Genomic DNA, 21,547 nt, shown 5'->3' on the forward strand with positions numbered 1-21,547 from the left:
CCAACCTGAGTGTGGCTTCATCTTTACAGTAGAGGAGGCCATGGATAGACATGTCAAAATGGGAATGGGTTGTGGAATTAAAATGTGTGGCCACTGGGAGATCCTGCTTCCTCTGGCGGACAGAGCGTAGGTGCTCAGCAAAGCGGTCTCCCAGTCTGCGTCAGGTCTCGCCAATATATAGAAGGCCACATCGGGAGCACCGGACGCAGTATATCACCCCAACCGACTCACAAGTGAAGCGTCACCTCACCTGGAAGGACTATCTGGGGACACTTCACCTGTGAGTTGGAGGAACAACACCTTATATTCCATCTGGGTAGCCTCCAACCTGATGGCATGAACATTGACTTCTCTAACTTCTGCTAATGCCCCACCTCCCCCTTGTACCCTATCCGTTATTTATTTTTATACACACATTCTTTCTCACACTCTCCTTTTTCTCCCTCTGTCCCTCTGACTATACCCCTTGCCCATCCTCTGGGTTCCCCCCCTCCCCCTTGTCTTATTCCCCGGACCTCCTGTCCCATGATCCTCTCATATCCCCTTTGCCAATCACCTGTCCAGCTCTTGGCTCCATCCCTCCCCCTCCTGTCTTCTCCTATCATTTTGGATCTCCCCCTCCCCCTCCCACTTTCAAATCTCTTACTGACTCTTCCTTCAGTTAGTCCTGACGAAGGGTCTCGGCCTGAAACGTCGACTGTACCTCTTCCTAGAGATGCTGCCTGGCCTGCTGCGTTCACCAGCAACTTTGATGTGTGTTGCTTGAATTTCCAGCATCTGCAGAATTCCTGTTGTTTACGTTTTAACTTGTATTGACATGATATTTTTCAATGCAGTAAAATTCCCCAAAGCTTCAATAGCACATCAGCAAACAAACACTGACGGTGAGAACCTGTTGATATGGAGAGGGGAGGGCGGGTTAAGGAGTAGAAGAGAGATAAGGGAGTAGGGACAGAATGAGGGGGAAAGCGAATAAAGGGAAGGGTAGATGACAAGGAGACAAAGGTGTGCAGATGCTGGAAATTTGAAATATATACAGAAAATGTTGTAAATATTCAGCAAGGGATGCTGCCTATTAACCAGTGTTTCCTCTTTTATTATCCATTCTGCTGTTTGCTCACTGACACCATTTGATACCAAGAAGAATTTCAACAGCCAAAGATTGCACACATATAGGGACGGCTGCATACCTGGTGAAAGGGAGGTTTCAGTTTCTTTTTTGGAATAAACAATTGTTCATAATCTTCTGTTGATTCCAACAGTTTTTTACTGGGTTTCCTTTGACGCTTGCCTTCAGTGATGATTTAAAGAATAAAGCTTATGTTAAAAATATTGACACAATAAAGTGTTACCATAAAGTGTTATCAAATTTTCTTTGTATACACCATATCACATATATTATTTTCAGTAACGAGCTCATTTACCCCCATCCACCTTGTCTTGAGTCAACCATAGGTCCTGCACAGTGGTTAAAATATAGCAAATGAAGGAGTCACCTGTTGGATCAGTAAGGTCAGGGGTCACATACTATTTTCCTGTTGCCGGGTTAACAGTCCTTTCTATTTCAAAACTGGTCAGGGTTTACACATTCTGCCATTAACTTCACAGGTGTGCAGTCACCACTCCATAAAACTTCAAGACGGCCATATGCAAATTCATGTGCCAATACAGCCCACTGCACTCTAGTGAAGAAAATGAATATCTTGCTTTTGGACAGTGCCTCCATAACATCATGAATGCAGAAGTGACACACGGCAGGTGTCAACCGTCACAGTCAATGAAACGTGAAATAACCAAGAGACTAAAAGAATTCATACCAGTAGACTTGATTTCTGAAATTTGTTAGCACATGGCATGCAGTGCCACCCCTCAATTTGTTAAACACCACCCATAATATAAAAATACATAATTATCTTTATTGCTAAATGAAGCAGCGAATGATTTTTTTTACAACCCGAGAGCAGCGAGATGTTTTCACAGGAAATGCCTAATGTCATTTTAATAACATGCGACATTGGATGATGCATTTTGAAATTCTCACAGACCTGGTGTACAATTCAATACTTCAACAGTAGAAGTAGGCTTACTGATTAAACTAATGCTACATGTATAGCTCCAAAAAGGATATAAAGAAAATTGTCATTGTTTTTGCACCATCAAAAGTCTCACTGAATGATTATTTTCCTTTCCTTGGTCTTTTATGAACATACACCGAAGCTTATAGTTTCATGTACACATTTCTTATAATATACATGAGGAACAATACTCGATGTTATTTTTCAATTGTTGTTTTAAAATATTATTAACAGTTTTGAACAGGTTTTCTAAAATACTTCAATTTTAGAAAACATTAGTGTCAAAGTGAAAACAGCTCTCTACAAAGTGATCTAAATTAATTAAAATTATAAAACACAAAATTGATTCAAGAAGTATACACCCCATTTGTTATGACACCCCAAATTATCGCTGGTGCAGCCAACTGGTTTTAGAAATCACTAATTATGTTAAATGGAGATCACCGTGTACAGTCAAAGAGTTTCAACTAATTGTAGTAAAAATACACCTGCATCTGGAAGCTCCAACTGCTGAACCTATAAACTCATTTTCTCAATATTTACTGCATATTTATTTATTACTGTATATTTTTTCTTGTTCTGTATTTGAGCAGTCTGTTGCCTTTTGCATATTGGTTGTTGTCTGTTCTACTGGGGCCAGACTTTCACTGATTCTATTGTGTTTCTTGTATTTGCTGTGAATATTTGCAAGCAAATGAATCTCAGGCAACCTATATAGAAACATAGAAAACCTAAAGCACAATACAGGCCCTTCGGCCCACAAAGTTGTGCCGAACATGTCCCTACCTCAGAAATTACTACGCTTCCCCATAGCCCTCTATTTTTCTAAGCTCTATGTACCTATCTAAAAGTCTCTAATTATATTATCAAATTTATATATTTAATAATAAATTTACTTTAAACTTTGGAAGGTCAAAAGTCTCAATAAATTACAGTACTCTAAGGGCGCACCTTCCCCCCTTCCACCTTGCAGTTACTTGCTGCAGATTCTTTATCCAGATTAAGATATCTTCATGTGGTTGGATAACTTACCACACTGAATTCTAAAAGCAGTTTTCTCAAGCTATGCAAGGATCCTACATTCGTTATATGCACTTCACTTGGTAACCCTTCTGATATCACCTGAGAGAGAGATTATTCCTCTCAACATGCAACTTTAATTGAATATAACCCCTTCCACATTTTCATAAAATTGAAGTTTCTAAACTCACCACAGGATTGGGTACACTCCTTACCTAATGGAAAGATCTGTTTTAGTTCGGTAATACTGGACTGTGCAGGTTCCATTCTTTTCCATACTTTTGGTTCAGCTTTCTCTTCAACATTGTGGGTGAGAACCAGCTCATCCATCTGCTGTATACAATGATCTGCATCCTGTGTACTTAACTGTGAATAAAACATATGCACCAAAAGAATAATATACAAAATTACAAAAACTTAATTATGAATAAATAGGGACATAAATTATATTTTAAAGTTAATTCCAATTAAAATGATATTGTTCCTGAATGAAACTAAAACTGAATTCTTTAAGCATGGCATAATCCCTAAATCCTTTTACTTGTTACTAGCTTAGAGCAAATCAAATAAAAGATACCCATTTAGTCAAAATACACATTAGCTGTCCACACCATCTCATTCTACATGTACTTCCAGTGTAACAGTGCACAAAAGACCACAACTTAGCTGGAACTAAGAAATAGCAATGCACAGAAAACACAGAATCATTTACAGGACTCAAAATATTTGTAGCAACATCGAGCATGATAGAACTTTGGAAATCAGAGGTGCATTTAACAAGGCTAATATAATAATCATGGTGACATTACATATGGTACTGTGCAAAAGTCTTATACAGAGCTAGGGTACCTAACATATTTGCACAGTTCTGTATTTGTCAATGTGGAATGACACGGGAGGGGTGTAAGACAGGTGGCAGGGAAGGAGTGTCAGGGTCAGGGGGTGATGCAGGTGCAGACACACCCAGCCCCGAGACAGCAGGTACATTAATCTGATTCCAAACAAATGGTTTATTGATCATTACAGAAAGTCTCTCTGGTGTTCCCCACTCCCTCCCCTCTCCCTTCCATTTTTGCTAACCATAATTTGCCCTTCCCTGCCCCTTTCCCAGTCTCAGTTCATAATATAGACCCATATCAGAATTAGGTTTAACATCACTCACATACATTAACAAAGTACAAAAGATAAATTGGCATGGTTAATTGGGAAGTAATTATATCATAAAAACTAACATTTGAAAAATTAATACACAGTTTACAACAAATATACATCACCGTAAGGCACTAAAGTAGTAATGAAAAATGTGGTCTACTCATAGCTGACAAAGATACCATTCAAAGGCAAAAGCTTATAAAACTATGAAGGAAAGGATTGGTAAAAATTTGCGCAAGCACTTAATGCTACTGTCCTTTTGCTCTGCTGATCTGGATTCCATCAGGACTTTTGGTGCTCTATGTAGAGACAGCAGGCTTTCCCTATGAGCCTGTGCTCTGCTTTCTTCTGAAATCTCAAAGGTCTGCTGGTTAGTAGATTAAGTGACTGCTATAATCAGTCACTGTAAATTAATCCTGTTGGATAGCCATCATGGCTGATCCCGAATCCCACTCAACCCAATACACTTGCCTTCTCACCATACCCTGGCCGATCAGGAAATTATCAACTTCCGCCTTAGTTTTACCCATGGACTTGGCCTCCATCGCAGTCTGTGGCAGAGCATTCCACAGATTCACCACTCTCTGGTTAAAAGATCGCCCCTCAATTTTGAGACTGTGCCCGCTAGTTCTAGATACCTCCACCATAGGAAACATCCTCTCCACATCCAATCTAATCCTTCCAACATTCAGTATGCATGACTGTGAGGAGATTAATGTACAGGCAGCCACCACACATTCCTTGAGAGATCGGGGTCAGAGTCTAGCAGGAGTGCAAGATAACTGGGGAATCTTCACCATTGCAGCCTTCCTCCACCTTAACTGCAGTTGGTTGATGTGTCATTTTCCGCCAGTTCCACATTGGTTGGATCGCTTTTTGCCTGGAACCTCCCCCTTGACCTCACCATTATGGGCAATTCTACGAGGAGCTAAACGCCAGAAGGCACTGCTCTTGGGATCTCAGGAACTCACAAACGATAAGGTATTGATCCTCAGAGAAGAAGGGGAATGTGATTGCTTTAAGAGCTGGCATAAACCCAATGGGGCAAATAGCTTCCTCCAGTATTCTTAGGAAAACTGAAACCAACTAATAGAAAAAGAACAAAAGGGAAAGTCAGCAAGCTAGCTTGAAACAAGTGCAGACTACCAATACACGAAAGCAAAAAAGGTTAAGAGTTAATATGGATCAACTGCAGTCTGGAAGAGGAAAACTAAAAACTACTGAATAAGGGAATAGCAGAGAAATCATACAAATGTTATGTGTACTTAGCCCCCTGCTCTACTCACTTTATACCTATGACTGTGGTAAGCATAGCTCCAATGCCATTTTTAAGTTCCACTGTCGAGGGCCGAATCAAAGGTGGTGACGAATCAACATATGCAAAGGAAGTTGAAAATCTGGCAGAATGTTGTCATAACTAATTTGCATCCTCCAAATTTTCATTTTCATTGTAACATTCAGATGGTTGTTGATACCTTCAAATTCTTAGTTCCTAACTTGAGGTAGTGAAATCACTTCATTTTCACTCCGAGCCACTTCTGGCATCTTCTGAATTGTCCAACAGCTTATTACTCAACAACTATCAGTGACAAAAATCACTGCTTTTCGAGCACAAACACACGCAACTGACGCCATTTAAAAACTGTTCACTTGAAGCATGTTGTGTGGCTGTTAGACACTACGCGTAGATGTGACTGACACTAGTTAAAAACAGTCTGCCGACCGTCTCCTGTCCAAATTAAGCAGCACAGTGAACCAAATAAAAGGATATACCAGTTATTTTCACGATTAGTTTTTGTTCTTTAAAAGTTATCCCAAATAAGCAGCTGTCCTAATTAACCAAACTAACTGTATTAAATTAAAAAAGGCAAAGTCCAATTAGTAAAATGAGTTCAGAATTATCACTTATCTGACTGAAAAAATGTGAGAACAAGGCAAGAGCTGCAATTTCACATAAATAAACTACAAACGTTTGTATATTATGAATAGGGCATTTCTGACGCCCTTAACAATTATCACTGCAAGTTATCAGGGGTTCCCCTGGATCAAATACTTTGATAATAAGCCTGCACTGCAGAATCTAATTAAGTGTTGGGATGAATAGGGCAGAATTCCATTTTCAAAACTGATAATTGTTGATTAACCTTCACATGGTTCAAAGAAAAACTATTTCCATCATTAGTAATAAAAGCAACACACACAAAATGCTGGATGAGCTCAGTAAGTCAGGCAGCATCTATGGAGAGGAATATATAGTCAACACTTTGGGCCGAGACCCTTCTTCAAGACTGAGAAGGAAGGGGGTAGATGCCAGAAAAAAAAAATGGTGGGAAGTGGGGAAAGAGGCTAGTTGGAAGATAGTAAGTCAGGTGGGTGGAAAAGGTCAAGGGCTGGAGAAGAAGGAATCTGATGGAGAGGAGAGTGGACTATAAGAGAGAAAGAAGGGACGTGGGGAAATAATAGGCAGGTGAGAAGTAGTAAGAGGTCAGAGTGGGGAATAGAGGGGGCTGGGAGTGGAGAGAAATAAGTTTCCCAGAAGGAGAAATCGACGTTCATGCCATCAAGTTGGAGGGTACCCAGAAGGAATACAAGGTGTTGCACCTCCACCTTGAGGATGGCCTCACCCTGCCACAAAAGGCGGCCACAGATTTACACATCAGAACGGGAATAAGATTCAGAATTTAAATGTTTGGCTACTGGGAAGTTCCGACTGTGGTGGATGGTGCAGAGGCGCTCAACAAAGTGGTCCCCCAATTTACGACAGTTCTCACCAATGCAGAGGAGGCCGCACTGGGAGCACTGGACACAATAGACAATCCCAGCAGATTTGTAAGTGAAGTGTTGCCTCACCTGGAAGGACTGTCTGGGGCCCTGAATAGAGATGAGGGAGGAGGTGTATGGGGAGGTGTAGCAGTTAAGCAGCTTGCAAGAATAACTGCTGGGAGGAAAATTAGTAGGGAGGGATGAAATGGAGAAGGGAATCACGGAGAGCGATCCCTGCAGTGGGGGGGTGGGGGAGATAGCGGAGTGGGTAGGTAAAGATATGTTTAAAGGTAGGATCCCTTTGGAGATGGCGGAAGCTGCAGAGGATAATGTGGTGGATGCAGAGGCTGATGGTGTGGTATGTAAGGACAAGAGGCGGTAAAAAGATGGAGCGAGCACAGATGCACGGTAAATGGAGGAAATGCAGGTGAGGGCAGCATCAATAGTCGAGGGAGGGAAACCCCATTCTTTAAAGGAGGAGGAAATCTCTGATGTCCTGGGAACACATGAGTCGGAAGCAAAGAAACTGAGAAAAGAGAAAAGCATTTTTACAGGAGACAAGGTTGGAAAAGTTACAGTCGAGATAACCATGGGGATCAGTTGGATTATAAAAGATGTTGGTTGACAGTTTGTCTCCAGAGATGGAGAAACAGATGGAGAAAGGGGAGGGAGAAGTCAGAAATGGATCAAGTGAATTTAAAGGTAGGGTAGAAGTTAGAAGCAAAGTTGATAAAATTGACAAGCTCAGCATGGGTGCATGAAGCAGTGCCAATGCAGTCATCAATGTAGCGGAGGAAAAGTTGGGGGGGGGGTGGGGAGGTCATAACTGGGAAAGGCTTCGAATAGGGACTGTTCTACATAGCCAACAAAGAGGCAGGTATAACTGGGGCCCATGTGAATGCCCATGGCTACTCCTTGAGTTTGGAAAAATTATTGTTGTGAGTGATGACCTCTCAGAGGGAAACAGCAATAGCCAAGATTGTGGCACAATGGTCAACTCTACCGCACAGGAAGAGATGAAAAGTTTACAAGAGTTGTAGTGATAGGGGTGCAGGTGGAAAGGGAACTGACAGACATTTCCATGGCTGTAAATGAGATTTCTCAATGGTATATTGCGCCCCTAGTACCATGGTCAAGGATTTCTAAGGGGTAGTAGATCGTTGCCTCTCTGACTGGAGGCCTGTGACTAGTGGAGTGCCTATGGATTGGTGCTGGGTCCATTGATTACACCATCCTTCTTTCAGTGACTAGGCATTTCTTTGTTGTTTACAGGCTCTAGCATCGTGCCAACATCATTTTCTGCTTTTTGACTCTCTCCATTCTTGAACAAAGGAGATGCATCTGTCACATCCTCCAATCTGCTAGTCCTCCCAGAACTCACAGATTTGGAAATCTTCAATCCATGGCTTTACCATCTCTACAGCCACATCCTATAAAACCCTTGAATGTGTCAATCAGTCCCTGATCAAAAGTTAAAAGTTAAAAGTAAATTTATTATCAAAGTACATATGTGTCACCTTTATATACAACCCTGAGATTCATCATCTTGCAGGCAATCACAGTAAATACAAGGAACGCAATGGAAACAATGTAAGACCACACCCAATAGGATGAACAAAAAAATCAATGTAAGACGACACAAAAAAAAGCATTAATTATTGAGAACATGAGAAAGAGTGTCCTTGAAAGTAAGTCCTGTTCAGTGATGAGGTGAGTGAACTTTAAAATCTGCCGGACCGACGGTGAGGATGTTCTACGAATCTGTGGTGGCCAGTACGATCATGTTTGCTGGTGTGTGCTGGGGCAGCAGGCTGAGGGTAGCAGACAGCAACAGAATCAACAAACTCATTTGTAAGGCCAATGATGTTGTGGGGATGGGACTGGAGTCTCTGACAGTGGTGTCTGAAAAGAGGATGCTGTCCAAGTTGCATGCCATCTTGGACAATGTCTCCCATCCACTACATAATGTACTGGTTGGGCACAGGAGTACATTCAGCCAGAGACTCATTCCACCGAGATGCAACACTGAGCGTCATAGGAAGTCATTCCTGCCTGTGGCTATCAAACTTTACAACTCCTCCCTTGGAGAGTCAGACACCCAGAGCCAATAGGCTGGTCCTGGACTTATTTCCATCTGGCATAATTTACATATTATTATTTATTTATGGTTTTAGATTGCTATATTTATACTGTTCTTGGTTGGTGCAACTGTAACGAAACCCAATTTCCCTCAGGCGCAAGTCTGTGTGGGGCACCACTCCACGCACAGACACTAGAGCAATGTGTGCCTTGCTCAAGGACACAAACACGCTGCCACAGCTGAGGCTTGAACTAGCGATCTTCAGATCACTAGACGAACGCCTTAACCACTTGGCCACGAGCCCAACACAACTCTTTGTAAAGGATCATATGCATGCAACACACAAATTTAGAAAATGCTATGCAAATTCATAATTTTAAAAAAATCAGAGTGATAATTTTATTCCAGGATATAAAAGGGAATGAAACCTGAGCTGAAGTTTGGGAGTTAAGATATTGGTCAACAAATGGTTCCATTCTTAACAGGTTTAGAGAGTTTGGGCTGGAACATTTGAGGAAATGCCTCACAGCTCTGGTAATTTGGGTGCAATACTCTTCTCAAATGTCATCTATGGGGTGTCAGCATGCATTTTCACTCACACCCCAGACATGCAAGTTGTAAGGTGATCAGACTATGGTAGGTTGCCCTTGATGTTTAGGCAAGTGATTGAATTGGAGTGGGGGTGGGGGGGGGGACACTACCTGCAATTTGGGGAAATTGAGATGGGAATCTAATGATCAGTGCAAACTTCATATGCCAAAGGACCTGCTTCTGTGCAATATCATCTTTATGTACTATTGAGCTAACAATTGTCTTAAGACAAGTGAATGTCCTGAGTGTATCAGGGTTTTGGCTTGCACAAATTGAAGTACATTAAAATGACACAACCAAAATTAATGCAATAACACAGCTACTTAATTAGTACCATTTAAATGATTAAAAGTTCCACAAACCTGTGTATTCTGACGAGTGGCTTCAAATTGAGCTCCAGTCCCATTACAGACACTATAATGTTCAGATTTAGTTTTTGCCTTGTGTTCAATTGAAGTTGTACCATTTTCTACATTAAATGGCTCCCTAGGAATTCCTTCATCTGACCAGTTTAATACTGCAGTTGCAGCTGAAACAATCTCTGATGTACTTATATTATTATGGATTGATGAATTTTCAACACAATTCAATTTTGGAGTTGTGCCCAAGATCATCTCAGTTGACTGCTCTACAAAGCCATTTAAAAAATTAGCTGAATTGACTGGGATATCATTTCTTGTATTGTCTGTACACAAATTTGATTCTTTAATGTGAACTTTGGATTTTAAAAGCTTGTTTTTCATTCCTTTTCTGGTTTTACAGTCAGAAGAACATCTAGTATTTGAGGATTTTTTACTCATCTTGCTTTCCCTATTTGTATATGTAGAGAAACAGTTTTCATATCCTTTGGATTGACTGCTAGAGACTGCTGAAGTATGTAGCACCTTGGACTTTGAATTGTATTGAATATCAAACGTTTCTTTTGCAGCCATTTGGAGTAAGCTTGCTTCACCAATCAGACAATATTTAGATATCCTGTCTTCAAGAGACATTGAAAGTGCTTCTTCTGCCTGATCAACACCAGCTTCCCATCGAGCATTGAGTTTAAAAGAAACCTAGATTAAAAGATTAAATCATTCAATATTGCACACAAAAGAAAATAAGCACTATATGGGACAGAGTACTTAAAGTGTATCACAGCTTAAAGTTACTTGATAAGAATCCAGAGATCTAGACAATTATCCAGTAACTAGAGCTCTGAAATTCCAACATAACAGCTACAAAACTTTAAATGGTGATTACTTTACATAATAAAAATGGAGAATTGAAGAGAATATACTAACAGTAATAATAATCATGAAACTACAGTGCCTATTAAAAAGTATTCACTTCTTTGGAAGTTTTCATGTTTTATTGTTGTACAACATTGAATCACAGTGGATTTAATTTGACTTTTTTGACACTGATTAACAGAAAGACTCGTGTCAAAGTGAAGATAGATCTCTTACAAAGTGATCTAAATTAATTACAAATATAAACCACAAAATGATTGATTGCATAAATATTCACCCCCTGCAAGTCAGTATTTAGTAGATGTACCTTGGCAGCAATTATAGCCTTAAGTCTGAGTGAATAGGTCTCTATCAGCTTTGCACATCTGGACACTGCAATTTTTCCCCATTCTTCTTTAATAAACTGCTTAAGCTATGTCAGATTGAATAGGAATCATAAGTGAAAAGCCTTTTTCAAGTCCAAACATAAATTCTGAATTGGATTGAAGTCTGGACTCTGACTTGGCCACTCCAGTACATTAACTTTGTTGTTTTTAAGCCATTTCTCTGTAACTTTTGCTTTATGATTGGGGTCACTGCCTTTCTTGAAAACAAACCTTCTCCCAAGTCGCAGTTCTCTTGCAGACTGCATCAGGTTTTCTCCAGGATTTCCCTGTATTTTGCTGCATTCATTTAATCCTCTACCTTCACAAACCATCCAGGGCGTTCTGCAGTGAAGCATCCCCACAGCAAGATGCAGCCACCACCATGCTTCACTGCAGGCTTCCTGTGTTTTTGATGTGCGGTGTCTGGTTTATGCCAAACATAGCATTTAGTCTGATGGCCGAAAAGATCAATTTTGGTTTAATCAGACCATTGAACCTTCTTCCAGCTGTCTTCAGATTCTCCCACGTGCGTTCTGGCCAACTCTAGCCAATATTTCATAAGTTTTTTTTCCCCCAACAGTGGCTTTCTCTTTCCCACTCTCCCATAAAGCTGCAACCAGCTAAGCACCCAGGCAACAGTTGTTGTTTGTAAAGTCTTTCCCATTTCAGCCACTGAAGCGTGTAACTCCTTCAGAGTTGTCATAGGTCTCTTGGTGGCCTCCCTCACTAGTCCCCTTCTTGCACGGTCACTCAGGTTTTGAGGATAGCCTGCTCAAGGTAGATTTACAGCTATGCCATATTCTTTCAATTTCTTGATGATTGACTTAACTGTACTCCAAGGGATATACTTTTCAATAACCTTTTAGTGTAGATGCTTGGAGTGTTCTTTTGTCTTCACGGTGCAGTTTTGCCAGGATACTAACTCACGGGCAGTTGGACATTTAGATACAGGTGTATTTTTTTTCACAACAATCAATTGAAACATCTTGACTGCACACAGGTCTCCAAAAACAGATCTCCATTTAACTAATTATGTGACTTCCAAGGCCAAAATTGGCTACACCAGTTATGATATTCTGTGTCATTTTTTTTTAAGACATCCGTTAGTCTCATGAGATCATGGATTTGCGCCTTGGAAGGTTTCCAGGGCGCAGGCTTGGGCAAGGTTGTATGGAAGACCAGCAGTTGCCCATGCTGCAAGTCTCCCCTCACCACGCCACCGATGTTGTCCAAGGGAAGGGCATTAGGACCCATACAGCTTGGCACCGGTGTCATCGCAGAGCAATGTGTGGTTAAGTGCCTTGCTCAAGGACACACATGCTGCCTCAGCCAAGGCTCAAACTATTGACCCTCAAATCACTAGACAAATGCCTTAACCACTTGACCATGCGGCAACATTGTGTCATATTAAAAGGACTGAATACTTATGCAATAGACTATTTTGTGCTTTATATTTGTAACTAATTTAGATCACTTTGTAGAGATCTGTATTAACTTTGACACAAAAGTTTTTTTTCTGTTGATCAGTGTCAAAAAACCCAAAAGAAAAATCACTGTGATTCAATGCTGTAAAACAATAAAACATGAAAACTTCTGGGGGGGGGGGGGATTCTTTTTATAGACACTGTACTTGACTTGTAGGAAGATATCCAATTAGTAATTGACATTTGATGGAAATTTGCTATGTTTACCTGATCCAGACTATATAAACAAGACCCATTTATAATATTTGATTATCAAGGCCCTCTCAAAAGGAAGCCTTGACTTACAAGCCAGTCAATTCAGGGGTTAATTAGGAATTGACAACAAATGCTGACCTATAAAGCAACATTCACATTGTGTGAACAACTAAGAAATCAAGTGATTTTTTAAAAATATTGGAGCAAGAACAGTGGTTTCAATTAAAATGCAAACACAAGAGTATTGTGTAAAGTAATAATCACTAAATCAATATCACTAAAACTTTTCAGTGCAATTTGCTTCAAAATAAAATTGTGATATTTTGGAGTTGATGACAGACATTGCCGACCCTCAAACCCTGCCTCCAATATAACCCCCCACCTTAAATTCCTCCAATATACCTGTCTAGTAGTCTCTTAAATTTCACTAGTGTATCTGCCTCCACCACTGACTCAGGCAATGTATTCCACACACCAACCACTCTCTGAGTAAAAAACCTTCCTCTAATATCCCCCTTGAACTTCCCACCCCTTACCTTAAAGCCATGTCCCCTTGTATTGAGCAGTGGTGCCCTGGGGAAGAGGTACTGGCTATCCACTCTATCTATTCCTCTTAATATCTTGTATACCTCTATCATGTCTCCTCTCATCCTCCTTCTCTCCAAAGAGTAAAGCCCTAGCTCCCTTAATCTCTGATCATAATGCATACTCTCTAAACCAGGCAACATCCTGGTAAATCTCCTCTGTACCCTTTCCAATGCTTCCACATCCTTCCTATAGTGAGGCGACCAGAACTGGACATAGTACGCCAAGTGTGGCCTAACCAGAGTTTTATAGAGCTGCATCATTACCTCGCGACTCTTAAACTCTATCCCTTGACTTACGAAAGCTAACACCACATAAGCTTTCTTAACTACCCTATCTACCTGTGAGGCAACTTTCAGGGATCTGTGGACATGTACCCCCAGATCCCTCTGCTCCTCCACACTACCAAGTATCCTATCATTTACTCTGTACTCCGCCTTGGAGTTTGTCCTTCCAAAATGTACCACCTCACACTTCTCCGGGTTGAATTCCATCTGCCACTTCTGCAACCTATCAATGTCTCTCTGCAATCTTTGACAATCCTCTACACTATCTACAACACCACCAATTTTGTGCCATCTGCAAACTTGCCCACCCACCCTTCTACCCACACATCCAGGTCGTTAATAAAAATCACGAAAACAAGAGGAAATAATTCTGAATCTAAAGCTAAAATAGTTCTGCCTGTAATACTTCATTACTTAAGACTATGTAAACACAGGCAATACACTTACTGATGATTTTTTTCTGGGAATCTCAACTGTATGTTCAGTTTTGCATTAAAAGTTACTTTATGAATTATCTGCCAACTCAACAGTATGCCACGGCATGTAACTAGCATCATCCAAATCTTTAAATTCAAGAGAAAAGAACTGAATTGTAAAATCATTAGTTTACCAACATGACATTCATTAAACTTCAGTTTGCTGAGTGGTTTTGAAGTTTAGCCTGATTTTAAAGCGGGAAGGTTCAGGTGTATACAGCACCTTATTTCTCTGCGCATCACTTTCTGCTTTTTTGGCACTCCTTTGCACCAGCAGGTCATACTGATGTCTTCCTTCAAAGGGCTCAACCCCTGCTGAAGCAACCCATGCATGCTCTGTAAAGATGCCCAAAAACTGAACGTGATACTGTCGACAAGGCCTCCTGCTCGGATCTAATTAAAGTAAATAAAGCTATAAAGAGTAACTGAAATCCAGTAAGAAAATCATCAAAATTGCATTCTGTAATTAGTCATAAATTCTGAGTCTGGTTTCAAAGTTTTGTGAAATGCAACATATTCAACAAACTACCATTCTGTGAAAAGTAATAAGAAAAAACATCTTTGATGGGTACATTTTAATCACATGACAAGTATCTTATGTCAAATGTTGCACTCTTTGTTAAAGCATACAAAGTCCCTCATCAGAAGCCTAAAAATTGATCCGGCACTCTCATTTGTAGTACAATCCACAATGCAAACATTAATATAATGTGAATATGAGCAAGATTAGTATGTATTAACCAAATGTAACCCTCCATGAATGGTGGGGAACAAAGTTCTTCAACTACAGCTTTGCATCATGAAACTATCCCCAGTGGTATAACATGAAACGGAGCATCTTGATGACATGGGATCAAGAGGATGGGTAGAATAGTATCTCAGCTATTGGGTATTCAACTAATTTGGAAGGCAGACCATTTGTTACTTGTATCTATATTGTAATTCATGATAAAGAAAAGAATGTCTTCAAACAGGACTGAGAACCAAGTGTGGTATGTTGCCTGGAGCAAGTAACTAAAATTGCTAGATCTAAAGAGGAAATCTAAAGAGGAAATGTTGGAAAAGTTAGCAGACAAGCAGCAGCCACGAGAAGATAAACAGATCTGGAGTTTCACTTTAAAGGAATCCTTATCAGGACTGGTTATATTATACAGTTGATATAGATATTATTTTAAACAAACATGCACTAGCTTTTATTGCAAAGGATGATTAAGATAATCATAAAAAATTTAAACTAATGAAGGAGATAGATCTGATGGAGGAATCAGTGGGACAAAAATAGTACAAAAACATATGGAGCAACACACATTAAAGTTGCTGGTGAACGCAGCAGGCCAGGCAGCATCGCTAAGAAGAGGTACAGTCGATGTTTTGGGCCGACGAAGGGTCTCAGCCCGAAACGTCGACTGTACCTCTTCCTAGAGATGCTGCTTGGCCTGCTGCGTTCACCAGCAACTTTGATGTGTGTTGCTTGAATTTCTAGCATCTGCAGATTTCCTCGTGTTTGCCTTTTTAATTTACAAGTACATATGGAACAACCTGGGAAAGGTTTTCCCTACTGATGTAATGGTTTCTCTGTAGCACAGTGTTTGGGTTATGACTAGAGATAACACGGGCTTTGGAATGTGCGCTGGACCAAAAGGGCCTACACAACATTATATCGCTAAAGTAAAATAAATATTTTTTAAAAAATGGAAGTTCAAACTGAATGAATTACAGGCACAAATTTAACTTGGTGGATTGAGACAGTAACCATTACTCATTCATGAGATAGAGGACTACTAATTAAATGAGCCACGCTAAAAATCAACAGGAAAAGGAAAATGATATGAAGGAACAGAAACTATCAAAAAAAATGTGCTTTTACGTATTATTTCGCATGATGAGCAACGGAGAGCTAGACGTCAAAAATAGAGGGTTAATTAAGAGTCCAGTGGGTTTCATGTAGGTTTCTTAGAATGATTGTGAACCATTGCAATGGAGAAAAGTATGTAATAATGAAAGAGCAAATTTAATGATAAATTTTGCCTTTCACCTAGATTGAGAGAGAAAGTATTTCAGAAAGGAAGTCAATTCCAGGTTTGCAGACAATTTCCTACACAAGATCAAAAAAGGCAGATAGATTTATCATTGATTAATGTGTCAGATTTAGTTTACAGTTCAACATTGTGTGATTATTATTACAAAAATGCTCAAGGTGACCAGATTCAGTGCAGTGTTTGAGAAAAAACATAGAAACAGGAACCAAGGAGTCTATATTTAAGGAAGGTAGACATCAGCAAATGCAATGAGGCAAATACTATGTTAGGCTACACAAATGTGTGCAATGTCAAAAGATCATGTGTGTAACAAAATAAAAATAAGACACCTGTGTTCCACCTTTGGAAAAGAAAATCCTCATATGACTATGATAAAAAGAGCAGCATGAAAACTGAAAGCAATAGGAGTACTGATGACAAAGATAAAAAGAAATATGTAATTTGGAAAACTGGAAAGGATATCCCCAACAACACACATCAAAGTTGCTGGTGAACGCAGCAGGCCAAGCAGCATCTATAGGAAGAGGCGCAGTCGACGTTTCAGGCCGAGACCCTTCGTCAGGACTGAATTTAAACGTAAACAACAGGAATTCTGCAGATGCTGGAAATTCAAGCAACACACATCAAAGTTGCTGGTGAACGCAGCAGGCCAAGCAGCATCTATAGGAAGAGGCGCAGTCGACGTTTCAGGCCGAGACCCTTCGTCAGGACATCCCCAACCCCTTTATATCAAAACAAAGTGGTGTTGGTCAGAGAAATATGTATCATTTGTAAAAAAGTAACGAAATTGTGAAAACAGGTAATAGAATATAAAACAGTATAGCACATTGCATGCCCTTCAGCCCATGAAGTTGTGCTAACCCTTTAAGAACATAAGAAATAGGAGCAGGAGTAGGCCATCCAGTCCATCGAGACTGCCCCGCCATTCAATAAGATCATAGCTGATCTGTCCGTAACTCAGCTCCATCTACCTGCCTTTTCCCCATAACCCCTATTCCCTTAATTGACGACTACATTGATGCTGCTTCCTGCACCCATGCTGAGCTCGTCGATTTCATCGACTTTACTTCAAACTCCCACCCAGCCCTCAAATTCACTTGGTCTATCTCAGACATTTCTCTCCCCTTTCTCGATCTCTCGGTCTCCATCTCTGGAGACAGACTGTCCACTGTTATCTTCTACAAGCCCACTGACTCTCATAACTACCTCGACTACACCTCTTACCACCCTGCCACATGCAAAAATGCCATTCCCTATTCCTAGTTCCTCCGTCTCCACCACATCTGCTCCCAGAATGAAGCTTTCTGTTCCAGGACATCTCAAATATCCTCTTTCTTTAAGGATCGTGGTTTCCCTTCTGCTGTCATCAATGATGCCTTCACCCGCATCTCCTCCATTTCCCGCACTCGGCCCTCACCCCATCCTCCTGCCACCACAACAGGGACAGAGTTCCCCTTGTCCTCACCTACCACCCCATCAGCCTCCGGATCCAGCACATTATACTCCGCAACTTCCGCCACCTTCAATAGGACCCCACCACTAAGCACATCTTTCCCTCTCCACTTTCTGTAGGGATCGGTCCCTCCGCGACTCCCTGGTCCACACATCCATCCCCACAGATCTCCCACCCGGCACTTATCTCTGTAAGCATAATTTTACACCTGTCCCTATACCTCCTCTCTTGCCACCATTCAGGGCCCCAAACAGTCCTTCCAGGTGAGGCAACACTTCACTTGTGAGTCTGTTGGGGTCATCTATTGCATCCGGGGCTCCCGGTGCGGCCTCCTCTACATCGGTGAAACCCAACACAGATTGGCAGACCGCTTCGTCAAGCACCTCTGCTCTGTCCACCACAACAGACAGGATCTCCCAGTTGCCACCCACTTCAACTCTGCTTCCCATTCCCATTCGGATATGTCCATACATGGCCTCCTCTACTGCCATAAGGAGGCTAAACTCAGGTTGGAGGAGCAACACCTCATATACTTTATACTTTATTGTCGCCAAACAATTGATACTAGAACGTACAATCATCACAGCGATATTTGATTCTGCGCTTCCCACTAATTGGATTACAAATCGATAGTAAATATTAAAAATTTAAATTATAAATCACAGGTAGAAAAAAAATGGAAAGTAAGGTAATGCAAAAAAAAACCGAGAGGCAGGTCTGGATATTTGGAGGGTACAGCCCAGATCCGGGTCAGGATCTGTTCAGCAGTCTTATCACAGTTGGAAAGAAGTTGCTCCCAAATCTGGCCGCACGAGTCTTCAAGCTCCTGAGCTTTCTCTGGGAGGGAAGAGGGACGAAAAGTGTGTTGGCTGGGTGGGTCGTGTCCTTGATTATCCTGGCAGCACTGCTCCGACAGCGTGCGGTGTAAAGTGAGTCCACAGACGGAAGATTGGTTTGTGTGATGTGCTGCGCCGCGTTCACGATCTTCTGCAGCTTCTTTTGGTATTGGACAGGACAACTTCCGTACCAGGTTGTGATGCACCCTAGAAGAATTCTTTCTACGGTGCATCTATAAAAATTAGTGAGGGTTTTAGGGGACAGGCCAAATTTCTTTAGTTTTCGCAGGAAGTAAAGGTGCTGCTGGGCCTTCTTGGCAGTGAACTCTGCTTGGTTGGACCAAGTAAGGTCATTTGTGATATTGACCCCGAGGAACTTAAAGCTTTTGACCTGTTCCACTTGCGCACCACCGATGTAAATTGGGTCGCGCGGTCCGCTACTCCTTCTGAAGTCAACAACCAATTCCTTCGTCTTGCTGACGTTGAGGGATAGGTTATTGGCTTTGCACCATGCCACCAGGTTCTTAATTTCCTCTCTGTACCCAAAATCATCATTACCCGAGACACGGCCTACAATTGTTGCATCATCAGCAAACTTATATATTGAGTTCGATGGAAACTTGGCTACACAATCATGGGTGTACAGTGAGTACAGCAGGGGGCTGAGTACACTGCCTTGTGGGGCACCAGTGCTCAGAGTAATTGTAGAGGAGAGCTTGTCCCCTATTTTTACAGTCTGGGTCCTGTCTGTGAGGAAGTCGAAGATCCAGCTGCAGATCTGAGTGCTAAGGCCCAGGTTCCGGAGCTGAGGAATCAGTTGATTTGGAATCATACACCATCTAGAAAGCCTCCAGCCCCTTGGATTGAACACAGAATTCTCCAACTTCCGGTAATTCTCTCCTCCTCCCTTCCCCTATTCCTATTTCACTCTGCCCCCTCCCCCAGTTGCCTATCACCTTTCCTCATGGTTCTGCCTCCTTCTACTACCCATTGTGTTTTCCCCTATTCCTTCTTCACCTTTCCTGCCTATCACCTCCCTGCTTCCCCTCCCCCACCCCCTTATTTTTCCCCTTACTGGTTTTTCACCTGGAACCCACCAGCCTTCTCCTTCCCACCCCCCCCACACCTTCTTTATATGGCCTCTGCCCCTTCCCTCTTCAGTCCTGACGAAGGGTTCCAGTCCGAAACATTGACTGATCGGTTCCATGGATGCTGCCCGCCTGACCTGCTGAGTTCCTCCAGCGTGTTGTGAGTGTTGCCTTAATTCCCTTACTATGTAAAAACCTATCTAACTGTTTGTTAAATATATTTAGTGAGGAAGCCTCAACTGCTTCCCTGGGCAGAGAATTCCACAGATTCACCACTTTCTGGGAAAAACAGTTTCTCCTCATCTCTGTCCTAAATCTTCTCCCCCGAATCTTGAGGCAATGTCCCCTAGTTCTAGTCTCACGTACCAATGGAAACAACGTTCCTACTTCTATCTTATCTATCCCTTTCAGAATTTTGTATGTTTCTATAAGATCCCCTCTCATTCTTCTGAACTCCAGAGAGTATAGTCCCAGGCAACTCAATCTCTCCTCATAGGTTAACCCTGTCATCCCTGGAATCAACCTGGTGAATCTCCTCTGCACTGCCTCCAAAGCCAGCATATTCTTCCTCAAGTATGGAGACCAGAACTGCACACAGTACTCCAGGTGCGTCCTCACCAGTACCCTGTATAGTTGCAGCATACCTCCCTGCTTTTGAATCCAATCCCTCTAGCAATGAAGGCCAGCATTCCGTTTGCCTTCTTAATAAACCGTTTTACCTGCAAGCCAACTTTATGCAATTCATGAACAAGCACTCCCAAGTCCTTCTGCACAACAGCATACTGCAATCTTTCACCATTTAAATAATAATATGCTCTTCTATTGTTCCTTCTAAAGTGGATGATCTCGCATTTACCAATGTTGTATTCCATCTGCCAAACCTTGGCCCACTCACTTAACCTATATATATCCCTCTGCAGGCTCTCCACATCCTCTGCACAATTCGCTTTTCCACTCAGTTTAGTGTCATCAGCAAATTTTGCTACGCTACACTCAGTCCCCTCTTCCAAATTATCATTGTAAACGGTAAACAGCTGTGGGCCCAGCACCGACCCCTGCGGCACCACACTCACCACTGACTGCCAACCGGAGAAAGACCCATTTATACCAACTCTCTGCCTTCTACTGGTTAACCAATCCACTATCCATGCCAATACATTTCCACCGACTTCATGCATCCGTATCTTATTTATAAGTCTCTTGTGCGGCACCTTATCAAACACCTTCTGGAAATCCAAGTATACAACATCCACCTGTTTCCCTTTATCCACTGCACTCATTATGACCTCAAAGAACTCCAGTAAGTTTGTCAAACAGGACCTGCCTTTTCTGAATCCATGCTGTGTCTGTCTAATGGAATCACTCCTTTCTAAATGTTTCGCTATTTCTTCCTTAATGACAGCATCGAGCATTTTCCCTACTACAGATGTTAAGCTAACTGGCCTATAGTTGCCCGTCTTTTGCCTATTTCCTTTTTTAAAAAGTGGCATGACATTTGCTGTCTCCCAATCCGCTGGGACCTGCCCAGAGTCTAAAGAGTTTTGATAAATGATTACCAACATGTCTACTATAACCTCCGCCAATTCCTTCAGCACCCTGGGATACATCCCATCAGGACCAGGGGGCTTATCTACCTTCAGACCCTCCAGTTCGTTCATCCCTATCTCTTTAATGACAGTGATTTTATCGAAGTCCTCACCTCCCATTTCATCCATAACATCCTTCTTTGGCATATTAGACGTGTACTTCACTGTGAAGACCAACACAAAATAGTCGTTTAATGCCTCAGCCATTTGCTTATCACCCAATATCAATTTCCCCTTCTC

General features: G+C 41.6%; 1 protein-coding gene across 4 annotated transcripts in view; it reads right to left on the reverse strand.

The window, feature by feature from the left end:
* The window catches only part of nsd1a (nuclear receptor binding SET domain protein 1a), a 183,210-nt gene that overhangs the window by 87,050 nt on the left and 74,613 nt on the right, over window positions 1–21,547 (reverse strand). For all 4 annotated transcript variants that reach the window (XM_063053601.1, XM_063053600.1, XM_063053598.1 and 1 more), the window contains 4 exons: window positions 14,529–14,698; window positions 10,044–10,736; window positions 3,311–3,461; window positions 1,191–1,291 (listed from right to left, as the gene is read on the reverse strand). In XM_063053601.1, coding sequence (XP_062909671.1) covers window positions 1,191–1,291; window positions 3,311–3,461; window positions 10,044–10,736; window positions 14,529–14,698 — 1,115 coding nt within the window. The remainder of the gene's footprint in view (window positions 1–1,190; window positions 1,292–3,310; window positions 3,462–10,043; window positions 10,737–14,528; window positions 14,699–21,547) is intronic.

Source organism: Mobula hypostoma, chromosome 7 (genome assembly GCF_963921235.1).
Source record: "Mobula hypostoma chromosome 7, sMobHyp1.1, whole genome shotgun sequence".
NCBI classification, from domain to species: domain Eukaryota; kingdom Metazoa; phylum Chordata; class Chondrichthyes; order Myliobatiformes; family Myliobatidae; genus Mobula; species Mobula hypostoma.